This window comes from Microtus ochrogaster, chromosome 10 (assembly GCF_000317375.1).
Source record: "Microtus ochrogaster isolate Prairie Vole_2 chromosome 10, MicOch1.0, whole genome shotgun sequence".
NCBI lineage: Eukaryota > Metazoa > Chordata > Mammalia > Rodentia > Cricetidae > Microtus > Microtus ochrogaster.
The window spans coordinates 85574348-85585970 of record NC_022016.1 but is presented as its reverse complement, the minus strand read 5'-3'; the positions used below and the strand labels follow the sequence as shown (position 1 = coordinate 85585970).

The following is an 11623-nucleotide window of genomic DNA, read 5'->3' as shown; positions in this document are numbered from 1 at the left end:
GCTCTGTTTCTTGGTTCCTGCCACAGGCCAAGAACCCTCTCACCCCTCCGAAGGGCCTTCAGGATCAGGACCAGACTCCCCGTTTGCCAGTGACCTTGCCAACAAGGGGCCTACCTCTTTGATCCAAGTGCAGTGGGAAGTCTGCTCTCCTTATTGCGCTGCCCTTCCCAGCCTCATGCATGCCTCTGCCGCTGCGAGGGTCCCCGCCGCTGCGGCCCCGGACCCCTCTGGTCCCCGCCTCTTGCCTCTGCCTCCACGCTGGTCCCCGCCGCTTGCTTCTGTGGCCGCCGGTCCCCCAAAGCCTATTTTTGATTGCAGCGCTGTGCCGCTCTCCGCCGCCGCGACTGCGCGCCGCTCCTGGTTGTGAAATCTTTAGTCTGTTTTCATCAAGGAAAATTTTCCCTTTTCAATTATGACTGATAGTTTTGAAGGGCATAATGGTCATAAACAGACTGAGCCCCATAGCAAACAAGGTCTTGTAATGATATATTGTTTGTATTTTGATAAATAAATCTTGCCTAAAGACCAGAGGCAAAGCTAAAGCCACTAAAGATCAGGCAATGGGGACACACACCTTTATTTCCAGGATTTTGGAGGAAGAATAGAGGGATCTCTGTGAGTTTAAGGTCACTCCGGGCTACACTAGAGTGTAGGTCAATGCAGAAATAAATCCAAGTGGAGGTGGCCTACACCTTTAATCCCAGTACTAGGGAGTCATAAACCCTTAATCCAAGTACTATAGGGAATACAAAATGAGAGGAGAGAGAGGCTGGCAGCTTAGCTTGCTATGGCCCAGCCTTGGGAGAGGTAAGACTTCTCAAGTGGCTTGACTGCCTTGCTTTTCTAATTTTGGTTTGAACCCCAATTTCTGTCTCTGGGTTTTTATTATTCATGCTACAGGATCTACTACAATGGAAACATGAACATGAAATCACCTTTGTCACACTCATTAAGAATCAATAAAGAAGACTGACTCACACAAAGTCACCTTATGACCCGCTCTGCACAAATGGCCATCTCTAGAGGTGATGGGGAAACACCACAGAGGACTTGTCTCCCCATACAGTTTTGTCAGGGTGAACTACAAAAATGAGCTTCCTTTTTGTAGTTGTTGAGAGTTGGTTACCTCCTTTCTTATCCCACACCTCCGATTTCCTTCCTTTGCCACAACATCCCAGTCTGGCTATGCATCCTTTTCCTAAGTCTCTTCCCAGCCTTCTTTCAGGCACAGCTGCCAATAGATTGCTTTTTTTTTATTTAAGAAGAAGGTAGAGACTATATTCAAAGCACTGAGGGCAAGCTAAAGCACCACAACGTGCTCCTATCCACATCCCTTCTCCACAAAAAAAAAATATTCAACAAAACCTCCATGACAGTTGTGCCCATCAAACAGTTTGAAAGAAAATGGTTCCCAAAGGAAGTGACAGTATTAGGAGGAGTGGTCTTGAAGGAAGTGTGTCACTGTGGGGGCGGGCTTTGAGACCTTTTTCTCAAGCTTCACTCAGTGTGACAGTCAGTCGACTTCCTGTTGCCTATCAAGAGGTAGCAGTCTCAGCTCCGGCACCACCTCTTCCCACGTGCGACCATGCTCCCTGCCATGATGATGATTGACTGAACCTCTGAAACTATAAGTGAGCTATAAGCGAGCTCTCTCAATTAAATATTTTTATAAGCATTGCTATGATCATGGTATCTCTTCATAGCAATAAAAATTCAAAGTAAAGCAATAACTAAATGTAAAGACACTTGTTAAAGACCTTACCCAATTTGGTTGCAGGACATTGGGAATTAATCACGTGGTTATTTTCTGGTGAGAGTTGTTGTTTTCTCCTTGCTACTTTTAACAAAATAGCCATACAACTAAATTTCCATAACTGGTGTCTATGCTTTATCTGCAACTCAAAAAGTCAGAACTAATTGAATTAAGCATTAATAATGAGAAATCTCACATACTCAAATATATGTTCTGTCATAATTCTTTTTTTTTTTTGAGACAGGGTTTCTCTGTGTTGCTTTGGTGCCTGTCCTGGAACTAGCTTGTATAGATCAGGCTGGCTTCAAACTCAGAAAGATCCGCCTGCCTCTGCATCCTGAGTGCTGGGATTAAAGGCATACGCCACCACCACCTGGCATCATAATTCTTGTTTAAGTTTATATCCAAATATGGTTACTTTATTTTATTAAACATTTTATAATATTCTCTTTCTGCATAATTCTATGCAGTTAGTTATTTCTTTTTAATTTAATTTTAATTTGATATTTGTGCCTTTTTTGGTTTTATGGGGGTGGGGTTGGTTTTTTGAGACAGGGTTTCTCTGTATCTTTGGAGCCAATCTTGGAACTCACTCTGTAGACCAGGCCTCAAACTCACAGGCCTGTCTCTGCCTCTTGAGTGCTGGGATTAAAGGAGTGTGCCACCACAACCCAGCTAGTGCCTTTTATCTTTAATTAGCTCTTATTATGTGAATTTTTAATCTTCTCATTTTTAAAGCCTACACGATTTACCCACTTTGATATTTATTTCACCTAACGGTTGTAGATGATATTATTAGATGTGGCACTGACAGCTGATGTCGGAGGGAAATACTCTCTCTGGATTTTCTTCAATGTAAAGCCAAAATTCTTTGCTTTCACCTTGCATTCAGCTCTTAGATCACAAATGGCTCCTTCCCCAACAAAAGTAACCAGAGGCCCTAAGACAGCCCTTCCCTACTTTATACCGCTCAGACTCTAGGGTGAGTGACCCTTGATGTAACTGACTACATTTATGCTTTTCAGGAATCTGGGAAAAGAAAGGGCCTTCTTATCAAACAGTATACATCCTTGAAATAGGATAGGGCCAGTTCAGGCGCCCTCTCCTCAGCTGCCCAAGGAACAAGCTGAGGACACCTCCTTGGACACCTGGGAACCCCTCTAGAGTCAAGTCTCTTGCAACCCTATAATGGCTCCCTTAATTAAGATATATACTTCCCTGCTCTCATATCCACCCTTCCTCCATCCCAACCGTCCCATTCCTCCAAGCTCTCCCCATCTTCCCCTTCTCCCTTCTCTCTCCCCATTTCCCCTTACCCTCGCCCCACCCCCACCCCCAAGCTCCCAAATTTGCCTGGCAAATTATTTTATCATTAAAAAAAAAAAACGAGTTTGAATGAGGAAAGCTGCATGAAAGAACACTGCTGTTCCCAGGCGACTTGAAGATACCAGTGCTGCGGATGTACCGCCTCTCTGCAAGCTGTTCATCCGGGTGCAGCCCTAAGGCCCGTGGAACAATATAGGTAATTTCCACTCCTGGTAAGATCGTCCCAGATGGCTGACTGGCCCTCAATGTGCTAGGACAAGGAAAAGAGACAGGGGCAGTTAAAGGAGGCACTAGAAGCAGGAAAGACATCCTGTGTTTACAAACCAATCGGATGACCACCTTCCTAGCCTACAGATTCTTCCCCAAGGCAGCACTCCCTCACTCATCCCTGAGCAGACAAACTCTGCAGAGACTGCCCTCACTGCACCTGTCTCCTGCAAGACAAAAGACTACTAAAGACCAGCAGGTGTGACTGGAATTGGCTGGCGGCTGTGAGGCCTTCCCTCTGTTGGCTTTATCTGTGCAAAAGAATTAACTCACAAGAGAACACCTTCTCCCCAATGACCTCCAGAAGGAATCCTGGACTTGCGATTTGCAAAGGAAATCATGTGTTGTTTTAAGCCAGGACATTTGTTTTAGTTTTATTAAAGGGAAACAGGAATGCCTTTCCCCATTGCCACAAATTAGTTTCCCACATTGGGGGAGATGCCAGGGCTCCACATACACAGAGTGCAATGGGTGAGCCTCACCTAGGGAAAAGTTCCTTAATCCATGGTCGTGATGTCTCACCTAATATGGAAGTTTAAGCCAGTATGTTTGTGATAACGTGTTTCAGCAGCCAGAGAAATCAAACAGAATCCTACGCAAACTCAGCTGCTCACTGCAGAAAAGCTTACAACTTACAAACACAACCTTTCAGGGTATCTCTGTCAGTACGGGAGACACAAAGCCACAAGAGGGCAACCTTCTCCACAGAACAAGAGGGCCACCGACACAGGCTAGATAAAATAGATACGTGATGGGGACTATCAAGGCTAGTCCTTAAAGCAATAGCTCCTCAGAGCATATATTAACTACAAAATGTCTTTCCTTGTCCAGGATTCCCCTGCAAACAACAGCCCTAAAATTCAGTACATACAACTAACACTGAATGACTCAGCATATATTAATATATAAATATAACAAGCATAGTTATAGAAAAAGAGGCCAAAATTTAGGTGTAAGGAGGTGGCATAGGAGGATCAAAATGGGGAGAATAGGGAAAGGGTAAGAGAAAAAAAATGATATAATCATATTTTATCTAATATTTAAGACAGAGAGTTTTATTTCTCAGACAGTTAAACCTGTATGGATAATGAAGTCAATTCTGTATCATCTGATATAAATTCAGCACTTTCAATATGCAAGACAACTCTTTCTGTATATTTTTGAATCAATAACTATATTGAGAGGTTCTTTAAAATACCTCAGTGCCATGAGAATAAGCATATAATTCTGCCTTTTGGACAGGGCTTTGTTCCACCTTATTTAAATCTTCTGATTTGTAACCACCCTTTCTTGATTTTCTCACATCAGTAAAGAAATGTATGAGCTCTAGTTATTGGTGTGTCACTTACAATGTGGGGAATGATCTAAGTAGTTCTATTTATAATCTTAATTGCTATTAATCTCTCCTAAAAATTTAGGGCAAGTTGAGAAAAATCCCACACTAGTGAATTAATAGAACATTTGAAAACTTTAGAACGAAAAGAAGCAAACCCACCCAAGAGAACTAGACATCAGGAAATAATCAAATTGAGAGCTGAAATCAACAAAATAGAAACAAAGAAAACAAAACAAAGAACCAATGAGACAAAGTGTTGGTTCTTCGAGAAAATCAACAAAACAGACAAACCTTTATCCAAACTAACTGAAAGGCAGACAGAAAATATCCAAATTAACAAAATGAGAAATGAAAAGGGGGACATAACAATAGACATGTTATACATGGAAATATAGAGAATCATCAGGTCATATTTCAAAAACCTGTACTCTAAAAAATTGGAAAACTTAAAGGAAATGGACAACTTTCTGTATAAATATCACTTACCAAAATTAAATCAAGACCAGATAAGCAAATTAAACAGACCTATAACTGCTGAAGAAATAGAAACAGTCATCAAAAGTCTCCAAACTACAAAAAAGTCCAGGACCAGATGGTTTCAGCTCAGAATTCTACAAGATTTTCAAAGAAGAACTAATACCAATACTCCTCAAATTGTTCCACACAATAGAAACAGAAGGAACATTGCCTAACTCTTTCTATGAGGCTACAATAACCCTGATACCCAAACCACAGAAAGACATTACTAAGAAAGAGAATTACAGACCAGTCTCCCTCGTAAACATTGATGCAAAAATATTCAATAAAATATTAAATCCAAATCGGATATTGAAGGCAAATCAAATCCAAGAACACATCAGAACCATCATCCACCATGACCAAGTCAGCTTTATCCCAGAGATGCAGGAATGGTTCAACATATGAAAATCTGTCAACGTAATCCACTATATAAACAAACTGAAAAATAAAAACTGTATGATCATCTTGTTAGATGGCAAAAAAAGATTTCAACAAAATACAACATCCCTTCATGATAAAGGTCTTAGAGAGAGCAGGGATACAAGGAACCTATCTAAATATAATAAAAGCAATATACAGCAAGCTGACAGCTAACATCAAATTAAATGGAGAGAAACTAATATCAGGAACAAGACAAGGCTGTCCACTCTCTCCGTAGCTCTTCAACATAGTTCTTGAAGTGTTAGCAATAGCAATAAGACAACAAAAGGAGAGCAAGGGGATTCAAATTGGAAAGGAAGAGTCAAACTTTTGTTATTTGCAGATGATATGATAGTGTATATAAGTAACCCCAAAAAAAACTACCATAGAACTCCTACAGCTGATAAATACATTCAGTAATGTGACAGGATACAAGAATAACTCAAGAAAAATCAGTAACCCTCCTATATGCAAATGATAAAGAAGCTGAGAGGGAAATCAGAGAAACATCACCGTTCACAATAGACACAAATAACATGTGGAGTAAGGGGGAAACTCATCCATTGATGGTAAGAATGCAAACTTGTACAAATCACTTTGGAAATCTGCATGACGGTTTCTCAGAAAGTTGTGAATCAACCTACTTCAGGATCCAGCAATACCACTCTTGGGCATATACCCAAAAGATGCTCAATCATACTACAAAGGCACTTGTTCAACTATATTTATAGCAGCATTATTTGTAATAGCCAGAACCTAGATGCCACTAAACTGAAGAATGGATAAAGAAAATGTGGCACATTTTACACATTAGAGTACTACTCAACAGTAAAATACAATGACATCTTGAAACATGCATGCAAATGGATGGAATTAGAAAACACTATCCTGAGTGAGGTAACCCAGACCCAAAATATGAATATGGTATGTACTCACTCATAAGTGGATTCTAGCTAGAAACAAAGGATATTGAACCTATAGTTCATGATCATAAAGAAGCTAAGTAATAAGGTGAACCCAAAGAAAAACATATAAATCCACCTGGGAATTGGAAACAGACAATATCGCCTGACAAAACTGGGAGCATGGGGGTTGGGGAGAAGAGGGTAGAAGGGGAAGAGGACGGGAGAAGGGGAGGGTAGAGGAGAGCTTGAGGGAATGGGATGGTCAAGATGGAAGAAGAGCAGAGATGAGAGCAAGGAAAGAGATATCTTTATTGAGGGAGCCATTATAGGGTTAGCAGAAACCTAGCTCTAGGGAAATTCCCAGAAATCCAGCTAAGACCCTAAGCAATAGAGGAGAAGAGGCCCTATCTTGACTTGCCCTGTAGTCAGCCTGATGAATAAATATGACCACAGAACCTTCATCCAACAACTGATGGAAACAGAGGCAGAGACCTGTATTGGAGCACTGGACTGAGCTCCCAAAGTCCAGTTGACGAGTGGGAGGAATGAGAATATGAGCAAAGAGGTCAAGATCATGATGGGTTCACCCACTGAAACAGTCTACCTGAGCTAATGGGAGCTCACCAACTCCAGCCAAGCAGGGAAGGAACAAGCATAGGACCAAACTAGTCCCTCCAAATGTGGCTGACAGTTACATGGCTGGGGCAGACTGAGGAGCCACTGGCAGTAGCCCCAGGATTTATCCCTACTGCATGTACTGGCTCTTTGGGGGCCTATTCTCCTTGGATGGATATCTTGCTCAGCCTAGATATAGTAAGGAGGGCCTTGAACCTTCCGCAAAGCAATTTGCCAAGTAGATGAGGTCCAGAAACAAAAATGACTTTTTTCAGATATACCATCGGTAAAGATTTTCTTACTAGCCAGGACTACAAAAAATAACCTGACTCCATAACCCCGAGAAAGAGTTACAAGTTTCCTTTTTAATGACCTAAAGCTACACACAGAGCGGAAAATACATTTTAAGATTTAAAATGCTTCTAGTGTCGCTGTGTCTTGGAGAGTGCCAATTGAACTAATATTAAAAGTCCAAACTAAAGAATCTACTACACACCAAACAGGATAATCTCTGAGTACAAGTAAACCTGGCTTCTAGGACTCCAAATCACAAAACAATAGCTTAAAATGCTTATACACTCCGAAGTATAAGATATAGTACACAATTTCCTTATTTTTCTTAGACTCCTTAATAGTTTTGTTGTATAACTCCTTCAAAATCCTTTTTAAGACTTTAAGACTACCTCTCTAGATAGATAACAAAATGATTGATTCTTTCTTTGCAACTACAAGTTACAGCCCACCAATCAGGGAGTTGACAAAGGAAAAAAAATGCTCCTTCCTTGCTCTGTGACATGTTATCTAAATATATTGCATGTGAGTTGCCGCGTGCCTCTGTTTTTGTTATTTATTTCAGAAATGGAATGGGACCTTCAAATGTAATGCCTGAAAGATTTTGTGGGTTCTTTAAGCTGTGGAGGACAAAGGAAGATGGAACTTTATGAGAAGCACAAGTGAGATAAAGAAGGAATGCATCAGGAAAGTGCATCAGTGTCTTTCTTTCCCCAATCCCCGCAGATAGGAAAGTCTTGGTGCACCAATTCCATGGATATCATTCCTACCCTCAGCGGCCTAGAAGATGACTCTACCTAGACTGTGATATGAAGAGGTGAGGGTGGTCACATTGAGGCTAAAGCGGATGGCCTGCTGGCCACCTGAATCCAAGACCATTTCAGGGCCTGGGCTACTGTCAAGAACCACACTTGGTCGGAGGCCTGAAGCAGCTGAGAGGGCATGAGTTGAGGTCTATGACTCCTATCATCACTGAGGGCTGTGTAGAGGTCTGCAGTCTAGGCAGCCACTTAGGGCCAGGTTGGTATCTGAAGGCCATGCTCCTCTGGGGGCCATGCTGATCTAGGTGGCCTGCACCGCCTCCTAGGGCTATGGTGACATCAAGGCCCAGGCTGCTGCTGAGGACCATGTCTGGGTCTGTGGTCCTACCACAGCCAGGGTATCAATATTGATGTGTGTGAGCCATGTTGCCACCAAAGGCCACACTGTCACCCGGGGTCTTGGTTGCAACCTGTGGTCATGAGGGTGTCCAGGATCCATGCTACCACCAGGGCCGTGCTGATCTAAATGGCCTGCCCTGTCATTCAGGGCCATGGTATCATCCAGGTCAGTGTTGCTACCCTGCCCATGTCTAGGTTCATGGCTTTACAGTAGCCAGTGTCTGAACTGATGTTCATGGTCCCTGTTACTGCCAAGGGCCCGTCCAGATGCCCAGGATCTGCTCGACCACCTGAGACCATGTTTGTGTCCAAGAGCCATGCTACCAAAGTGGGATACTGATCTGGGTAGCCTGTGATGCCACCAGGGTCAGGGTGACACCCAGGCCCAGGCTGTTGCCCAGGGCCCTGTCAAGGTCTAGAGTATTTCTAGAGCTGGGGTCGGTGTTCATGTTAATGGCCTGTGTTACCATGAGGTCTTAGGAAACAATCTTGTTGAAATCAGAGTGCCTGGGCTAAGATGTCCCCACCCTGAAATGGCCCTGGGATAGGTGATCCTGCCCCTCGGTAGATACCGCAGCAGGAGAAATGGCCCATGGAATCAGGAAATGTGGCCGCACCTCTCACCACAGGCATTACCCCACCTAGGCAGCACACTGGATCTGACCCCGTTGTCAGGGATGCAGGCGAGCTGCCCCGAGGAGGTGAGAATGGCAGGGCTAATTATGCCCCCCCCCCCGCGACTTGTCTGCCATGTGGTGGCATGGGTGAGGGAAAGATACCCTCCTCCTCCCAACCACCCTCCTACCTCTGGCAGATGAGGAGAGTAGGCACGGGGTCACAACAGTGGGAGAACTAGCCCTGTCCCTCATCAGCAGTAGCAAACAGGAGGACAGACACTGTACCCCTCTGCGGCAGGTCAGGAAAGCAGGTGAGCCAGCCCTGAGGGCAGGAGAACAGGAGAGCTCGCAAACCCCCATTTTTATGCCCCTTACAGCAATCTAGACAGAAGATCCTGCTCCTTGCCTGGGCAAGAATGGATCAGTCCTTGGTGGTGTGAGTGTGAGTGAGTCACACCCACGGAACTGAGAGCGAGAGAAGTGATCCCATTCCTTGCCTCAGGCTGTGTTGAGTAGGCTCACCAGGCACTGCTGGAGAGCATGCCCAGGTAAGGACAATGAGAGACAGCTGACAGAACTCAGGCTAAGGGTCGCTTCTTTAGGGGAGTTCATTGAAAATCATTTCTCAGGACAGGTAGCAGCAAAGTGAGTGAGCAGTGACCTTGCCCTCAGGAGCGACAGCAAGACAGTTTCAGTATCAGGGATGAGGTCCAAAAAAATCTTTTCTCAGAATTAATAAGGATTCACCAGTGACAGTGGGCCTGTGTGGCATTTCTTCTACAAAGACCTGAGTAAGCTTTCAAAACTTTCAAAGACCATTTCTTATGACTACAATATGTACCTATTGAAAGAGTAGAGACTGTGGCTGGATCCAACACATGATATTGGTCGTGTAGGAAGAGTGCACAAATTAGAATTGGCTGAGCAAGAAGCCAAGAGTTCTTTGTTCCCACATCCTCATTTCTTCCTGGATCATGATTGTTTCAGCATCTCCTTTCCCCCAAAAACATGGAACTAAGTAAAGGCCCCAGCTGAAGCATAGGTTCTCCTGGCTCCACTTCACAGAAAGCCCAATTTTAATATCAGATACCCTTTATGTAACCAATAACAGCATTTACAACTTTCATAGAGCAAGGGAAAGAAAGACACTTCTTATCAAATAAAATCGTGCATCCGTGAAAGCCATCTTCCACATGGTACCAGTTCACGGGGACCCCCTGGTCTTCCAAGCGCTTCTTGTAGAGCAAGGCATCATCCCGGAGGATGTCATTCTCACAGCTCACCAGCAACGTCTGAGGAAACTGAGAAATGATCTTGTCATCTGCTAGGACAGGTGAAATTTCTACACTCCAAACATGTTGGGTTTCTAGGTAGGCAGCCTCATCAAAAGGTCCAAAAGACTCCAGTTGTATGTCTTGGCTCCAGAACCTTCTGGGGATGTTGTCACGGCTAAGCCATTTCTTGTATTTCTTCCATTTATCCAGAGGTATAATAGAACCTGCCAAAATGGCATCTTTCCAAGAGAGATCTATGGCCAGGTATTTACACAGACACATAAACAGCATGTCTCTGGTAAGGAATGGCACATTTTTGCTCTGTTGATGTGATGGTAACTGAAAATTGACAAAATTTACTAGTGGATAAATCAGGACTTGAGCCCGGATCTGGGGTAGACTGGGAATGCTGGTTAAGACCTGTATGACAGTGGCCACAGCTGAACCTCCAATACTCTCTCCACAGAGAACTACCCGGGATGGGTCCACCCCAAAGGATTCCAGGTTCTTCAGGAAGTAGATGGTGGCACTCAGGCAATCATTAAAAAGGACAGGATGATGGTAGCTAGGAAGCTTGCGGTACCTGAGGAGGAGGGAGCAAACACAGCAAGCTTCTTTACAAAGAGGTCACCGGAGGCCATTTCAATCGTCATCCTCTACTCTCAAAAGGAGCCAAACCTGACTCTATCCTCAGAGTGATCTTAACAAGTAAACATAGCGACCCTCATTTTTCCTTCATGGACTTGAGGGTCCTTGAGAATCAGGGATGCCAGGATGCTCCATTTCACCCACACTGCTTCCCATAGATGAGCACACCACTTACAGAATTCAGCAAGTTCAAAGATATCTTAGGAAACGAAGCAACCAACAAAGGCTGTTGGATTCAGCTGGTCTCACCTCTTCCTGGACTCACCTTTCCCTGATGTGAGAGGCACATGGTGAGCAATATTAAAATTCACCCCTTAAGACACTTTAAGTCCATACCAGGGTTTAAGTCCACACCGAAGACATTCACTCTAACGTTAATTTTCCTGTGGTTAAGCAAAGGTGTGTTGTAATAGGAGCGGCGGGGCTGCGGCCCCAGCACCCCAGCTGCCTGTCTAGCTTATGCCCCGAAATAATTACACGGACACTGTATTC

The 11623-nt window shown here is 43.8% G+C and overlaps 1 protein-coding gene across 1 annotated transcript in view; it reads right to left on the bottom strand.

The window, feature by feature from the left end:
* Window positions 1-10291: 10291 nt before the first annotated feature.
* Window positions 10292-11623, bottom strand: part of LOC101995851 (arylacetamide deacetylase-like 4) — a 9052-nt gene continuing 7720 nt past the window's right edge. The window contains exon 4 of the mRNA XM_005353750.1: window positions 10292-11066. Within this exon, the coding sequence (XP_005353807.1) occupies window positions 10292-11066 (775 nt within the window). The remainder of the gene's footprint in view (window positions 11067-11623) is intronic.